The 17,920-nt window shown below is 40.6% G+C and overlaps 1 protein-coding gene and 1 pseudogene across 9 annotated transcripts in view; both read left to right on the forward strand.

Annotated features, from left to right (window-relative positions):
* Positions 1-17,920, forward strand: part of OSMR (oncostatin M receptor) — an 82,426-nt gene that overhangs the window by 53,136 nt on the left and 11,370 nt on the right. For all 9 annotated transcript variants that reach the window (XR_005210902.1, XM_037798818.1, XM_037798813.1 and 6 more), the window contains one exon: positions 7,519-7,744. Coding sequence is in view for 8 of the 9 variants with exons in the window: in XM_037798818.1 (XP_037654746.1) it covers positions 7,519-7,744 (226 nt within the window). In the remaining variant the exon portion in view is untranslated. The remainder of the gene's footprint in view (positions 1-7,518; positions 7,745-17,920) is intronic.
* Positions 11,176-11,894, forward strand: LOC119505916 (annotated as a pseudogene).

The raw sequence follows: 17,920 nt of genomic DNA on the forward strand, positions 1-17,920 counted from the left end.
GATCTAAAATACATAAACTATAATGATAAATCAGTGGTTTTGGACTCAGTGTAAAATAAGTAATTTTTGATAAGAACTACATAAAGGTGGGGGAATAGAGGAGTATAGGAACATAATTTATGTGTCCCATTGAAGTTAAGTTGGTATCAAAGAAAAACAAGATTGTTATAGATTTAAGAGGTTAAATTTAAGCCCAATGGTAAACACAAAGAAAGTGTCAAGAGAATATGACCATAGAGATGAAAAGTAGAGTATGGGTTATGAGAAGTGGGGGAAGGGGCAATGGGGAGTTAAGAAATGAGTGTAGGGTTTCTGTTTGGCGTGAAGGGAAATTTCTAGTAATGGATGGTGGGAAGGTGATTGCATTGCAACGTTCTGAATGTAATTAATCCCACTAATGGAATGCTAGGGACAGGTTAGAAGAGGAAGATTTAGGCTGTATATATGTTTCCACAATTGGAAAAAAAAAAAAAAGTCTAAATAGATAACGACAATTAAATGCCAAGGATGACCCTGGATAGGATCTGAGGAAGGAGGAGAGGAGGCTCAAAGGGACACAGTTGGGACATAAGGGAAAAAAAAAGGAAATATAGAAAGTAAGCTTTGTATCAATGTTGAATTTCTTGAACTTCTTAGCTGCACTAAATGTGATTGCTTAAAAGAATGTTCTTGTTCATGGGAAATGTGTATGTGAATTATATTGTTTGTTCAAGGATGTGTGCAGCTTGCTCTCATATGTTCAGAAGACAGAGCAATAGATGATGGATGATAGGGAGGGAGGGAAGGAAAGAAAGAAATGGTGGTGTGACAGGATGTTAAAGTTGGTGGATCGGGGTATCGGGGGAGGGGGGTCGGGGTATGCTGGAGTTCTGTGTATGGGGTTTGTATTGTTTTTGCAACTGTTCCTGTAAGTTTGAATTTAGTTCAAAATAAAATTAAAAAAAAAAAAAAAAAAACAACTTTCTGAGGAACCACCAAACTATATTCAACAGTGGCTGCACCATTTTACATTCCCACCAACAATGAATGAATGGTTCTGTTTCTTCCCATCCTCTTCAAGACTCCCCCCCCCCCGATAACAGCCATTTAAGTGGGTATGAAATGGTATCTCATTGTGATTTTGATTTGCATTTCTCTGGTGGTTAAAGATGTTGAGCATCTTTTCATATGATTTTTGGCCATTTGTATATCTTCTCTTGAGAAATGTTGATTCAAGTCTTTTGCCCCCTTTTTTTTAGATTATTTATCTATTATTATTTGTTTAAAATTCAATTTTATTGAGATTGTTCACATACCATACAGTCATCCAAAGTGCACAATCAGTTGCCCATGGTACCATACAGCTGTGATGCATTATTCCATAAAAGAAATAAAAACAAAAAAGAAAACTCAAATTCTCCCATAGCCCTAACCAGCTCCCCCTCCATTGTTGACTCATAGTATTGGTATAGTAGGTTTGTTAGTGTTGATGAAGGAATGTTAAAATACTACTAACTGTAGTACGTAGTTTGCAATAAGTATAGTTTTTCCATATGTACCCCTCTGTTATTAACTTCTAGTTATAGTGTCATACATTTGTTCTAGTTCATGAAAGATTTTTAATATTTGTACAGTTGATCATGGACATTGTCCACCACAAGATTCACTGTTTTATACATTCCCATATTTTAACCTCCAGCTTTCCTTCTGGTGACAAACATGGCTCTAAACTTCCCCTTTCTACCACATTCACACACGATTCAGCACTGTTTGTTATTCTCACAATAACATGTTACCGTCACCTCTGTCCATTTCCGTATACTTAAGTTCAACCTAGTTAAACATTATGCTCATAATAAGTGACTGCTCCTTATTCTTTAGCCTCATTCTATATCCTGGTAACTTATATTTCATGTCTATGAGTTTACATATTGTATTTAGTTCATATCAGTGAGACCATACAGTATTTGTCCTTTTGTGTTTGACTTATTTCATTCAATATAGTTCTGTCAAGGTTTCTTCATCAACCCATTTTTTTTTGTTTTGTTTTTTATTTTTTTTTTTGTTTGTTTTTAAAGATGGTTTTGTTCATCCACTATACGTTCCATCCTAAGTAAACAATTGATGGTTGCCTGTATAATCACATACTTATGCATTCACCACCATCACCACTATCTATATAAGGACATCTCCATTACTTCTACAAAGAAGGAGGAAGAGTCAAAGAAGGTAGAGAGACAAAAGAAAAAGAAAGAAAAAAAATGACAGCTAAAAAGCAACACAAGGAAAGATAGAATTAAACTAAAGTAGAATAAAAGAGTCAGACAACATCACCAATGCCAAGAGTCCCATACCCTTCCCTTATATCCCCCTCTTACAGGCATTTAGCTTTGGTATATTGCCTTTGTTACATTAAAGGAAGAATAATACAATGTTTCTGTTAATTATAGTCTCTAGTTTGCATTGATTGTATTTTTTCACCAATAATGCCCCATTTTTAACATCTTGCAAGGTTGACATTCATTTGTTCTCTCTCATGTAAAAACGTATTTTTACCTTTTATCACAATTGTTGAGCACTCTAGGTTTCACTGAGTTATACAGTCCCAGTCTTTATCTTTCTTCTTTCCTTCTGGTGTCCTACATGTTCCTAACCTTCCTCTTTCAACCATATTCATAGTTATCTTTGTTCAGTGTACTTACATTGCTGTGCTACCATCACCCAAAATTGTGTTTCAAACCTCTCACCCCTGTCTTTTCCTATCTGTCTGTAGTGCTCCCTTTAGTATTTCCTGTAGAGCAGGTATCTTGTTCACAAACTCTCTCATTGTCTGTCTGTCAGAGAATATTCTAAACTTTCTTATTTGAAGGACAGTTTTGCCAGATACAGGATTTGGTTGATAGTTTTTCTCTTTCAGTGTCTTAAATATATCACACCACTTCCTTCTTACCTCCGTGGTTTCTACTAAAAAATCCACAGATAGTCTTATGAAGCTTCCTTTGTTTGTGATGGATCACTTTTCTCTTGCTGCTTTCAGGACTCTCTCTTTGTCTTTGACATTTGATAATCTGATTATTAAGTGTCTTGGCATAGGTCTATTCAGATCTATTCTGTTTGGGGTATGCTGTACTTCTCGGATCTTTAATTTTATGTCTTTCATTAGAGATGGGAAATTTTCATTGATTATTTCCTCTATTATTGCTTCTGCCCCTTTTCCCTTCTCTTCTCCTTCTGGGACACCCATGATATGTACATTCATGAACTGCATGTTGCCATTCAGTTCCCTGAGATGTTGCTTATATTATTCCATTCTTTTTCCTATTTGTTCTTTTGTGTGTAGGATTTCAGGTGTCTTGTTTTCCAGTTCCTGAGTGTTTTATTCTGCGTCTTGAACTCTGCTGTTGTATGTCTTCATTGTGTTGTTCATTTCTTGTGTTGTGCCTTTCATTTCCATGGATTCTGCTAGTAGTTTTACAAGCTTTCGATTTCTACCTTGTGTTTGCCCAGTGTTTTCTTTATATCCTTTATCTCTTTTGCCATATCTTCCCTGAACTTGTTGACTTGGTTTTTGATATGATTTATCATATTTCTTTGAAAATCTTTAATTGATTGTTTCGTTAAAGTGAAACAATATCTCAACTCTGTCTTAATTGAGCTGTAAGTTTATTCCTTTGACCGGGCCATATCTTCATTTTCCTAATGTAATTTGTAGTTTTCTGTTGTCTACGCATCTGCTTTCCTTGGTTACTCCAATCAGATTTTCCCAGATCAGACTGGGCTCAGGTCTCAGAGTGGGGTTATATTCAGAGTCAAGTTTCCCTGAGGATGTGTCTTAGATGATTGACAGACTTTGCCTCTGTGCTTTTCCTAACCTGCCCAGCAGGTGGCACCTGTCAGCCTATCATTCCCAGCTGGTGTAAGGCAGCATGGCCCCTTTAATTCTTAGTTTGTTTCTGTTTTGACTCTTTCCCCCAGGCCCTAGCGTCTGGGTTCTGAAGGGCAGGCTGGCCCTAGAGCTCATCCCCACCTCCTTCCTGTTGGGAAGATACACCCCCTATGGAGTTATTGTCTGTATTTGAATAGCTCCTTTGTCTCTCTGACTCTGTTCACTCCACCTCTGAATGAGTCAGAGTGCTATGAACTGTAAATGGCTGAGGATTTCCCCACTGAGCCACTCAGGTTGAGAGAGAGAGAAAAAGGGTAAGAAAGCCCACTTTCAGAGCCAGTCCTTGGCCCATCTGTCAGATAAACCACCCTGTCTTCTGGGCTCCCTTTCCTGGGGTACAGGTGTTTTCTCATTTTCTAAGATCAGTTTCTAAAAACCTCTGTATTTTTCCTTCTTTTTTTTTTTAAATTATTTTTTTTTTTCCTGTCAGCCCCACCTCCTCTCCACTGGGAGTGACTCAGAGTACTTTGCTATGTTTGTAGCTTGTATTCAGCAGTCCACTTTTGTTAATTAAAACCCTCATTGGAGCTGCGCTCAGCTATATTCGCTCACTCTGGGAATGCTGCTTTCTCCCACAGTGAGGTCCTGCAGCTCAGCCTGCCATGGGGAGAAGGGGCTCCTGGTGTGGGTCTGCAGTTTTTACTTACAGATTTTATGCTGCAGTCTCAGCCATTCCACCCAATCCAGGTTGGTGTACAATGTGTGGACAGTCATGGTTGTCCCCCAGCAGTTGTTCCAGATTATTTACTAGTTGTTCCTGGTTGTTTAGTAGTTCCTCCAGGGGCGTGACTAACTTCCACACCTCTCTGTGCTGCCATATTGCCCCTCCCTCCTTGCTCATTTTTTAGAAGTGTTTTTTGTTTGTCTTTTTATTGTTGAGATACAGGATTTCTTTATATATTCTGGATATTAAACTCTTAACAGATAAATGTTTTCCAAATATTTTCTCCTATTCTTTAGGTTGTCCTTTTTACTTTCATTATGAAGTCCTTTAATGCACAAAAGTTTTTAATGTTGATGAAGTCTCATTTATCTCTAGTGTCTTTTGTTTCTCATGTGTTTGGTGTAAAGTCAAAGAAATTTTTGCCTAACATGAGGTTCTGAAGATTCTTCACTGTTTTCTTCTAGGAGTTTGACAGTTATATCTCTTATATTTTTCTCTCTGATCCATTTTGAATTAATTTCTATATATGTTGTGAGGTAGCAGTCCATCTTCATTCTTTTACATATAGATATCCAGTTTTCCCTGCATCATTTGTTGAAGAGATTTTTCTTTACACATTGAATGGACTTGGCACCCTTGTCAAAGGTTAATTGACCATGGATGTGAGGATTCATTTCAGAACTTTCAATTCAATTCCACTGGTCTATATGGCTGTCCTTGTGTCTGTTCCATGCTGCTTTGATTAGTGTAGCTTTGTAATAAATTTAAAAATTTGAAAGTGTAAGTCCTACTTTCCATCTCTTATCTCTATTGCATTATGGGTGATTTCCTCAGCTCTATAGTCTACTTCCCTCTTCAGCTGTCTCTCATCTGCTGCTTAAGTTGACTAATGGGTTTTTAGTTTCAGTGATTACATTTTTCTTTTCTAGAAGTTTTATCTATGCTATTTTATGTTTTGTTATTTTTAAATTCCTTCTTTTACATCTTTAATAATTGTATAGTTTTAATTTGATTATTCAACTGTCTGAAGTTCTGGAGGTCTAATTCCTACCAACCCCCAGAACTTTATTACATGTTTCTTACTTCTGCTGGCCACTGGTCATGATGAATTCTTAAGTAATATGCTTTGTAATACTATATTCATCTTTAACGGTGCTTTAACTGTGGGAATAGTGGTGAGTGTGAATTCCTCCCATGTGGTTTTCTTCTGCCAGGTGTTGCAGTGATGTAACCATTCTAGTAGTTATTTATATATTTTTTGGCTTGGGGGTTCCTGGGTCCTCTTGTGGCATTGATCCATAATTGAGTTTCCAATGAGGGTATTTTTTTTCAACTCAAGAGTCAAGACCACAAGAGACAGGGCTTCCATGTCCTCTTCATATGCTGGTAGAAAGATATTTTCTACTCCACTCTTTCACCATGCCTTATGTGGGGGCAAGTGTGGGAGTCTCCATTTCAACTTTTCCTTGACACAGTCTCAAGGCCTTTTACTTTATTACTGTGTGCACATTAAAACCCAGTTCCCTAGATTTGTCAATGTGGAAACAAACCCCACCAGCCCAGGTTAACGGCCACTTCAGTGCACTCACCCTGTGCTCTATTTTCCAGTTAGCTCTTCATTTCTGGTCTTTGGGGATTTCAATTATTTCTCGTGAGCTTAGCTGTTCATACATAAGTATGTTTCATCTGGCGATTCTCTTATTGGCTGGGCATTTCTGTTGCTACCCACAAACCAAATTGTGGCTGAATGTTGACTCCAATGATAATGGGTTGTTAGAACCTCTGAAGATTGCTCTGAACTCTTAAATGATAATGGGTTGTACCACCCTCTTATATTCTATAAAGAAATGATGTAAGTTGTCCATGATAACTTCTTGCCAGGGTTGATGCCCCACAGTGGGTGGCCCCTGTGCACAAATGTGTCCTCACCTGTTCAGATTCTGACCTCTGACCCCAGGCTGCCCTTTGTCAGCCCACTTGAGCTCCCACACTGCCTCAGACATACTCCTACACCCTACCCCTAACTTTTGCAGGGTTCAGGGCAAGAGGACCACATTCCATATTTAAAACATTTACATATTTAAATATTCATGATATTAATATTTTAAAGTTATTAATCAAACTAAAAACCTGCAATATAATTATGTTTTATCCTTTCACCTTGACTAATATACCTTCGTAAAAGTGCAGAAGACAGGTTTGTATCCAGAATTCTCTGATTCCTCAGCTGCTATGCTGGGAGACTCAGCCTCAGTTAGAGCCCGCCCTGCTTTTCTTCCCGCCTCAGTTTGGTCCACTCAGCAAACAGCCCTGTGTACACACTTGTGGCGACACCAGAGTGTTTGCCCAACTTCTGTCCACATCCCAAGCAGACATCCATTCCCAGCCAGTACCCGGGTCCTGGGGTGCACACACCAGTTGTGTAGCATCCCCTGGGAGGGGAGGCTGAGGAGCAGACCCTGGAAGGAGGCTGGGGGCTATTTGATCAGGGAATTCTAAGACCTCTGAAACCTGGAGCATTAGTCTATAAAAGGAAACAGGAGCTCTGGGTATGGGGAAGGGTATAGCCAAAGGAGGGGGATGGTCAGGACAGGGCTACCGTCTACGGATGGTACTGTTTCCACTCAGAGCTCTTCTCTCCTTTTGATCCTGGCTTGGTCACCCTTCTCTGGATACATTCTCAAATAACCCTCTTCTCTACTCAACTGCCTATTTTTAGATTAGACTGCCTGATTATTTTCTTTATTAAACTGTTTGGATTTGCTGGCATGTGTGTGTGTGTGTGTGTGTGTGTGTGTGTGTGTGTGTCTTCCTGTCTGTCTCAGGAAGGCATCTGGGGACAAAAAAGATGAAAAAGTGATTATACAAACTCCTTTCAGAGTAAAGCCCATTTTGAAATGATTATCAATATTTTCAATACTTTTTTCAGCCATTATCCCAATTTCACGCCAATGGGAAGATTCTGTTCTATAACATAGCTGTAGAAAATCTAGACAGACCCTCCAGTGTAGATCTCCTCTCCATCCCTTCACCGGCCAATGGCACAGAAGTGGCCCTCCTCGCCCGGGATTCCTACCAGATTCGCGTCACGGCCAACAACAGCGTGGGCACGTCTCCTGCTTCCATCCTTGTCATCTCTGGGGACCCTGGGCGTGGTGAGCTTTGCTATGTTTTGTTCTCATTCTCTAAGAACATGTCGATGGTGTCATAGGGTAGAGATGACTCAATGGGAAGATGATAACTTGGGAAGACAAAGCCCAGCTGCCAAGCACAGTTGGCCATTTTCTTTGGGGCCAGGCATGTCAACAGGTTTTGGGGGGGCTGGTCCACCTCAGGGTGGGAACAATGACATTCCAGCCTTTGTTCATGATGTTTCTACTTCTGGGATCCTTCAGCATGCTTGGAAAATTATCCCAAACTTATTCAAGTAAACGCAACACTGACAAACAGTCCTCCCTGAGAACTGGGGTTGGTATTGAAGTACTTTGTGGCTTGTAAAATATGAGTTCATTTATTGTGCTGTAAACAACTTTGTCAGACTTCCTCCTCCATAAAGAGCTCATTAACATTTCCAGTGATCACAAGAACCAAAGTTCTTGCTAAAGTCTAGTCAACATTGTAGAATAAAAGATGACACATGGCTAATCTCTTGGCCTGTGAAATACCAAACAAGGTGGAAATGACCTTACATTTAAAGTCAATAGTGATGTGAATTTCCTTCTTGGGAGAAGTGTAACAGGAAGTTGGATGCAATAACCCCCGGTGTGACACAGTGTGAGACAAGGCACGGTTGGATGTCATGCAATTGGCATTTGGCATAACAAGTTCATTCCTGAACCTTGTAGTAATGTCCCTTGCATTTAATGCTGTTGAAATTTTCAGACCCTGCATATGGGAATACGGCAGGGTGTATGGTGTCTGTCATTAAAAGGAGGCTAAAATTTGGGTGAAGTGGACTGGATTTGAGGTGCTTTGTTTTGTTTTGTTTTGTTTTGTTTTTAAGAACTATTCAGTGCATCAAATAAGAAAAAGAAATTAAGATTGTTCCAGAGGAGGAAAACCATGGCGTAATTAATGTAACTTACTTTTGCTTTATGAAGAACTATATTAGATAATGAAGTGAACAGTTGTATTTTGTTTCCACTGGGGTCATAACAGGAAAAACAGGCATTTCATTCAGGCTGGAGGTACTGGTCGATAAAAGAAAGACTGTCTCGTAGGAGACCTGGTCCACAGCAGTGCTGCTGAGTGCTGCTATCTGCCTTAGAGTCTTCTCTAACTATGGGTTCCTATGATAACTTCTGCCCCCATCCCTTGCCCCCAAACCCTGAGACCTTCCCCTGTGAGGCCCTATCTAGCCTTCATTAAATGGTCCACATTCTTCACTCACTGGTGTAGATAAAGTCACTGATGTTCTAAAAGAAAAGCTTAAAATTTTATATGGCTGGAGAAGAAAGTACAGTCCTCTGAGATTTCAAGTTTGTGGAAGGTCTGTATAACTCAGCCCCAGACACGAATGATGTGTAGCCATTCAACAATAAAGAGAAAAAAAAAAGAAAAGAAAAGCTTATAAGGTTGGGCAAATTCCCACTAGGGTATGAATGACTAAAATAAAACCCCTACTCCCTCCTTTTACCCCCACCCCTCAAACCATATTTGTAGCTTTAAAGAAGCAGTTTGCTAACTGATATGACTCTTAAGTTTGGGGTAAATTTGAGTCAGTGTGAATAAGTGAAGTGAAAAATTTCAGCCTCAACATGAGGGAGATTTGCTTCTTTTATAGGGGATGGCAGGGCATCCATGTATGTAGAAAAGGCATAGGCCTTCCTAGAGCTCTTCTCCTTCCACCTGGGGCTGCACATTCCCCTGGGTACCCCTGCCAGATAATAATTTGGTGCCCTACAAAAGTCAGTAGCGCTGTGCTTTCACACTAGCATTCTTTGGGTATTTTTCCAGCTGTAATTAAGATTGCCAGATAAAATACAGGTTGCCCAGTTAAATTTGAATTGCAGATAAACAATGAGTAAGTTTCTAGTGTGAATATGGCCCAGACAATAATTACTCCTCATTGATTGGTGTTCTGAGCAGCTGCCTACCAGGCCCACTTCTTGATCAGTAGAGCAGATAAATTAGATCTGACCCAGGCTGGAGCAGATTAGAGTGTGGATCTCTGCCCTAATAACTGTGAGAAGCTATGAAGTCAGCCTCAGGAAATAGAAATTCTCATCCCTTAAAGCCTAGATGTGGCTGAAATCAGTAGAATTGGTAATCCACTGACAACCTGTACTTTGTTTCCAATTGTCAGACCTTAGGAAACTGCCTTGGCATAGCAAATATGTTAGGATGGCAGCCTTGGTCTTATGTCGCATGCACATCCTTGCAGAATCCAATTTGGTACAGTTCCAACCCAGATTAGCCCTAAGACCGAAGAACATGCCTGGCATGGAGTTACCCATGAGTTTAATTAGGGACTTACAGAAGACATCCAGATGGCGGCAGGTTGGAGGAGTGAAGTCAGTGTTCCACCGTTCTGCAGAGAGAGAGAGGCATGCCGGTGGGTGAGGCTTATAAAGGTTTGTGACAACAGAGTTTCTCATGAGATCTGGTTACAACAGGCTCTCCTGAGATTTGATTATGACAAGGTCTCTTGAGATTTGGTTACTAACCATAATTGGGGAAGGAAGTTTTAATGCTTCCCCCCTGGGAAGAGGGGCCTGTTGCCTGGTCAATGCAGGTGGCTGCGTGTATCTCAGTAATGGAGGAGGGGGCGGGGCCATGAGCTCTGGGCCCTCATGAGAACTTATCTGAATTTTTTCTGTTTTTGTCCCCACTTAATTCCTACTTCTAACATCTCAGAGGTATCAGTTAGTTCAGGGTCAGCCAGCATTATTTTGGAGGACTTAAGCTACATTATTTATCTATTTGATATGAAACATAGTTTTTGAAAGTAGATTGAGTACTGGAATGGTTCTAAGTCAGGGCTCTTCAACTTTTTCAGTAAAGCAGCAAATACCAAAAATTTTAGGCTTTGCAGGTTATAAGACTCTGTTATATATGTTACATTTTTCTTTGTTTTACAATCTTTTAAAAACTAAAGGCATTCTTAGCTCAAGGGTCTTGTGGCGTGAATTGTAGGAACACAGGTTCAGGCACAACAGAAACTTTCAGCAAATGTCTGCTTTGTTACTCACACAATACGAAGGGTCCCAAAGAGCAGGGGAAGAGATCCCACCATGGCTGGTCTCCCAGGGAGGTCAACTGCTCGGGTCATGGTTGGTGGATGGCAGCTCTGTGCGCCCCACTTCGTGTTGGAGAAGAAAGACAAATCTATGCTGCTCGCGTGTGGTATTTATCCACACTGAGAATTCCTGCCTTGATTAGTGTGTAGGGCTGCTTGTTCCCAGTTTCCAGGCTTACAGTCTGCTTGGGTCTTTTCATTAGACTTAATATCTCCCCCAGATTGTGGAATGGAAATAGCACAATAAAAGAGGAGATGGGGAAGGTGAGGGCTGGGCAGTGGCCACTGAGCCTGTGTCCATGATTTTGGGAGGTCATATAAAAACAGGTATCAGAGGGGACAACAAAGATGGCGGCAGGAACTTACTGAGATGATCTCAGGAAACAGGCTCGACAGCTGGAAAATGAACTTGACCTGAGACTTGTTACTTCCATTAAACTGTGTACACGTTATGTAGTCGCATCAGTGCTTGAGATAGAAGACACGACAGGTATAGTTTTGACACAACACCACTTTTAAATGGATCAAACCAAGACAGAATATTTGAAACAATAGCAGTTGAGATCAGATAGAAGTAAATAGAAGTAAATGATAAAATGGCAGAATATACCCCTCCTTGACTGCAGCACTGATCCATGCATTGCAGTGATGTAGACATATTGAAGGATCACACACATGAATTCCATAAAACCAAAGCAAACTTTATGGCAATACAGGAAAGGGAGAATCTCATGGGAACAGTACGAAAGGATATTGAGTCATATAAACGTGGGTCTGGAGTAAACAATAAAGCAGCTGAACTATTTTTGAAAGAACATGACCACCTTTGAAACTCAGATTGTCTGATAGAGGAGACAATAAGCATTGCTATGGCAACAAAAGAAAACATGACTTCACAGAGAGGAATGTTAAAGTCAGTTCAGAGCAAAATGAACACTTTGGCCAGTTGTTTTCCTGCTGTGAATAGCCTGATAAAGTGGATCGACCTTAGAAAGTGCAGAGACTCGCTTATCCTAGGTGGTGTTACTGTATCTGTACTCTTATTGCTGCTGAATGCTTTCCATTGATGGGACATCTCCAGGGACTCTTGACAACCACCCCTTTCATGCCCTAATCTGGAATAAGGAAAAGAGGGAAGGAGAAGTTGATTGTCCTGATAATTAGCCTGACCAGCAAGATTAATTCAAGACTGCTAGTGATAGACTCTATGACATGGTTGGGTTGAGCTGAAGCCACAATTTTTCTGTGCCATCTTTTCTAACACACATTTCTCCCTGTTTTGTTTTTTAAAGTTTTCAGTTGCTTTGTCTCCCTAGGAGGTAAATAAACCAACCAGACACAGAGATTCTGTGCTTCAGAGATGGCTTTGAAGCCTTATGACAAGCCAGGTCTTATAGCTGGATTCTCCAGAAAACGAGGTTTCTGTGCTCCAAAGGCTGTTTTTCTTTCAGCCACCTGACTAGACTATGAATAAAAATAGCTCTTGTCCTTTTATTTTCTACTCAAAACAAGCTATGACAAGAAATCACAAATCAGTTCTTGATAATCTGTGCTGTAGATTTCCTTTCTGTGTCCCCAGCTCTTTTGGTATGCAAGGAAAATTCCGTTTTGCACAGATTCTTTGAGATGTTAACAGGTCAGCCTCAGCATGGCTGAGGTAGTCTATAAACAGAAGACAAATACTGCAAAACAAGTTTTCTTTTTTTCTTTTTCCATCTTTCTTTTTATTGTGAGCACACTGGGATTAACTGTATCTCTGGAAGAACATCAAAAATGATGCTTTTATTTTTTAAGGAGGCAGTTGTTATTTTGATTTTTTTGTTTATTTCTTCCATTGGATTAATATGCTACTACAAGAAAATGAGGTATCAGTTCTATCATGTCAAAGGACACTAATAGCCAATGTCTGTCAATGCCCCTGTTTCAGTTTGCTAAACCTGCCAAAATGCAATATACCAGAAATGGGTTGGCTTTTACAAAGGGAGTTTATTAGCTTACAATTTTACAATTCTAAGGCCGTGAAAATGTACACATTAAGGCATCAACCAACAAGATGATACCTTCTCTGAAGAAAGGCAGCTGGCATCTGGGACACTTCTGTCACATGGAAAGGCACATGGCGACGTCTGCTGGTCCTTCTCTCCATGTTTCATCGCTTTCAGGTTCTGGCTTCAGTGGCTCTTTTGGCTTCTGTGGGTGTTTCTCTCTCTCTGAGCTCTCTTGGGTTTTCTGCCTTTTATCCTCTCATAAAGGACTCCAGTAAAGGATAAAGAGCCTCCTTGAATTGGGTGGGTCACCTCTCAATTGAAAGAACCTAACCTAACCCACCCACAATAGGTCTATACCCACGGGAATGGATTAAAACAATATGGCCTTTTCTGGGTTACATAATAGCTTCAAATCAACCCACTCCACCCTCTGGACTCCAGAAAGACATGTTCTTTCCTTATGCAAAATACATTAATTACATCACAATATCACAAAAGCCTTAAATCATTTTACTAACAATATTAAGTACAAAGTCTCATCAAAATCAGTTATAGGCGTGGTCTGTCCTAAGGCAAAATTCTACTCCAGCTATGAACCCGTGAAGCTTATAACAACTTAACTGCTTCCAATATACAAAGGAGGGACAGTCATAGGATAAATGTTCCCATTGCCACAGGGAGAAATTGGAAGGAAAACGGGTCAGAGGTTCCAAACAGTTCTGAAAACCTGCAGGGCAAACTCCATTAGATTTCAAAGTCTGAGAGTCATCTACAGAAAAGACCTTTTATCCTTGGGGCTTGAGAGAGTGGCAGTCCCACCCTCTCCATGGGCTTGTGCAGCAGCCCTGCTCTCTCCAAACACCGAGTGAGGGCTCTAACGTCTCCAAGCATTGAGGAGACCATCATGTTCTCAGCCCCACCCTCCTCAAGCATTTGGGTGATGGGACTCTCTGACATCTCTGGGGCACAGATCCCATCTCCTTAGAACAGTGGGGTGGTGGCCAGGCTCTCCCCAATCCCCAGGGAATATGCTCCACCCTCTCTGAGGCCTGGGGCAGCAGCACTCTTCCTGAACAATGGGGTGGCCAAGCTCCCCTCAATTCCACAGGCATCTGAGAGTCCTGGGGTGGTAACACTCTTCCTGAACAACAGGGAGAAGTCCCACCTTCTGCAGACTCTGGGGCAAACTCACCCTTTCCACATGCATGGGTGGGTTCGCTGTCCTGGTCCGAGTTTCTTGGCTCCAGACCTTAGCTTCCATGGTTCTGCCTTTGAAGTCATTTTTCCTTCAGTCTGTCCCTTTTAGTCCAGACTGGCAGTGGTTCTACTTATATAGATCCCACAACAAACTTGTTGGTTTCACATACAGCACACAGGGGTCCTGTGCTGGTTTGGATGTATTATGTCCCCCAAACGCGATGTTCTTTAATACAGTCTTGTGGGGGCGGATGTATTAGTGTTGATTAGGTTGGAATCTTTGGATTAGGTTGTTTCCATGGAGATGTGACCCACCCAAATGTGGGTAATAACTTTGATTAGATTATTTCCATGGAGGTGTGGCCCTGCCCGTTCAGCATGGGTCTTAATTAAATCACTGGAGCCCTCTAAGTGCTCAGTCAGAAGGAGCTGAGTACTGCAGCTTAGAGAGACATTTTGAAGATGGCCTTTGAAAGCTGATGCTGACATTTTGGAGAATGCCATTTTGAAACACAACCTGGGAGCAAGCAGATGCCAGCCACATGCCTTCTCAGCTAACAGAGGTTTTCTGGATGCCAATGGCCATCCTTCAGTGAAGGTACCCTATTGTTAAAGCCTTACCTTAGACACTTTATGGCCTTAAGACTGTAACTCTATAATCAAATAAACCCCCTTTATAAAAACCAGTCCATTTCTGGTGTTTTGCAAACTGCAACATTAGCAAACTGGAACAGGTTCCAACCTTCAGACAGGAGGACTTTCCACAGATCCTTTCTGGATAACCCCATCTCCATCCTGATGTGCACTGAGATGGCTGACTGGTTAAATCCTCACATGGGTCTCTATTCTCTGGGAACTCACTTTCCAGAAATTCAGAATTTTCTAAACCATTGGTTTCTGGATTCTTCGTACCCAAGAGTTCAGTTCTCGGCTTATCCCTTTCCTCTCACATTTTACTATAAGCTGCAAGGAGAAACAAGGCTGCACTTTCCACATTTAATTTGGAAACCTCTTTGGCTAAATATTCCAGCTCATCTCTTTCAAATTCTGCCTTCTTCTGACATCAGGACTCAGCTTTGCCAAATTCTCTGCCACTTTAAAACAAGGGTCACCTTTCCTCCAGTTTGCAATGACACATGTATCATTTCTGTCTAAAGCCTCATTGAAAGTACCTTTAGCACCCATATTTCTACCAACAGTGTCTTCAAAGCACTCTAGGCCTTTTCTATCAAGCATCTCACAGTTCTTTCGAAGTCCTCCCCTTATCCATTTTAGAACCATTCCAGCATTTTTAGTCTTTGCAAATCACATCACCCCACTATTCTGGTACCCAAATTTGATTTGGTTTGCTGTAGCTGCCGAAATTCGATATACTAGAAATGGTTGGCTTTTACAAAGGGGGTTTATTAGCTTATAATTTTACAATTCTAAGGCTGTGAAAATGTCCAAATTGAGGTATTAACCAAAGGATACCTTCTCTGAAGAAAGGCTGCTGGCATCTAGGACACCTCTGTCACTTGGGAAGGCATATGGCTGGTGACTGCTGGTACTTTTCTCCTGGTTTCATGCTCAGGTTCTGGCTTCAATGGCTCTTTTGGCTTCTATGAATGTTTCTCTCTCTCTCTGAGCTTTCTTGGGTTTTCTGCCTTTTATCCTCTGATAAAGGACTCCAGTAAAGGATGAAGACACACCTTGAATTGGGTAGGTCACATCTCAATTGAAAGAACCTAACCAAAGGTCCCACCCACAATAGGTCTATACTCACAGGAATGGATTAAGACAAAATGGCCTTTTCTGGGGTATATATCAGCTTCAAACCAGCACAGCCCCCAAACTATTCTTCGTCAGTCAAGATTAGCACTGATACTGAAGAGACTGTTCTATTTTCAAAGAGATCTATTCAACAAGCCACATGTAAAAAGACATTGAGGGGTGTGATGTTTTAAAGCTGTGTGTACCCCAGAAAAGATCATGTTCTTAAAGCTAATCCATTCCTGTGAACCCATAAGTAGGATCTTTTGGTGAGTGGGAACTTAACTTGAGATGTGACTCACCTCATTCAGGCTGGGTCTTAAATTCTCTTTATGAAGTCCTTTATAAGAGAATAAAAGACAAAGAGAAGACACAGAACAAAGCCCCAGAGAAGCTGTGAGAGAAAAGCCAGACACTGATGGCAGTGCAAGCCAGGATAGAAGGACCAGCAGACACTATGTGGCAGAATGCTGAGGATCTCCAGTAGCTCATCTTTGAGGACAAGGCGTTGACCTTTTGATCGCTTGATTTGGACATTTTTATAGCCTCAGAACTGTAAGCTTGAAAGTGAATCCCCATTGTAAAAGTCAACCCATTTATGGTATATTGCATTTCATCAGCTTTAGCAAACTAAAACAAGGGGCTACCATCCAAATAATCCCATTTGTAAATGCTCCACTATTTATGAGGCCAAATTTGAAAACCAATGCCTGATTTACCAATAATTCCATGTTCTGTGAACACCTGTTCATTCCAAACCTGTTAAGTTTTTCCAAACATCCAGAGAATGGTTTCACTGTTGAAGGTACATGTGACAGAATCTGTTTCCATCTGCACCAATCTTCTGTTACTATGTCTGAATAGTGACAAAATTTTAAACCAGCCACCAGAATTCTTTCCAAGTTTAACCGTTTTCTCAGTTTCTGTGAATTCATAATCTGTCTTATCTAACTGAACTACCGCAAATAGTTTGAAGACTTTTAACATCTACACTTCTCACCAAGAAAGACGGCTGCTCTTCACCACTGGAATTTACTACAGTATTTGGAGTTTAGGTTTCCAACTGCCACAGGGAATAAAAAGATATTAACTTGTTGTTCTTAACTACATCCTGGTGTGTAGATGCTGTTGTTCAGGTGAATTTGATATACAGACTAATGAGTAGACTTATAGAGGTTTTGTATTCTGATGGTTAAGTTTTATTACATTCTGGGTATGAAGGTATTTGATTTCTTTTTTTTTTTAATTGTGGGTTTTATTTTTCTAAATATGGCTTAATTGATCAACTAGTTGTTTGGGGATGCCCTTTAAAGAAATTTAAGTTTTCTCAATGTGAACCTTAAAGGATTCGGGAAGTAAGTTCATTTATTCAGTTGTCTTTTGGGAGAAAAAAAACTCTCCCCTGACTTTATCTTTGATTTTTCAAAGGGTCGTGATTGGTTTAGATGAGGTTGTGCCTCATCTAAAATTTATAGGGTCTTCGGGTTGCTATGCAGTTGGCATTTATAAAATCTGAAGTATCATAAATATAAAGTTATGTATTTAATTATATGGCCAGTCTTAGTACTGGTCTGATTATTTAGTGCATTCATGAAAGGTGATTGTATGAGAGTAAAGTAAGGACACAAGCTGATCTAGCTTGCTGCAACTAAGCTAACAATTTTGACGGCTGATGAGCCTTTCCATTAGAGATATAGAAAGTAATAGAATGTTGTTGGTTATTTTCTTTCTGAAAATAAAGAAGCCAGTCTTCCAAGGAAGTTGAAAAGGCTTGGTATAGATTTGGAGTCAGGTAGTTCTGACAAATCCCAGTGCTGTAGCTCACAGGAGTGTCCCAGGGCCAAGTGTAGAGGGACAGTGCTCTTTCTTACCTCTTGTGGAGCTCTCGTTTGCAGAAAGAAACACTGGAGCAAGGGAACGGAGATGTGCTATTTACGGGAATGGGCTCAATTTGGATCCCATGATAGCTTTTAAACTCTCTCGGTTTCATGCCATTTGACTTTTTTTTTTTTTTTTAATTAACTGTCTTGGTCTTCTCCTCCACTCTTGTGATCTCCTAACACACCAGCTCCTAGGCTCATGGGCCAACTGTAAATTACTTGTTTATACAGTCAGAACCAGGAGATCAGAAGGAGTTTCCTATACCTGGTCCCAAC

The sequence above is a fragment of the Choloepus didactylus genome, chromosome 11 (genome assembly GCF_015220235.1).
Source record: "Choloepus didactylus isolate mChoDid1 chromosome 11, mChoDid1.pri, whole genome shotgun sequence".
Lineage (NCBI taxonomy): Eukaryota > Metazoa > Chordata > Mammalia > Pilosa > Megalonychidae > Choloepus > Choloepus didactylus.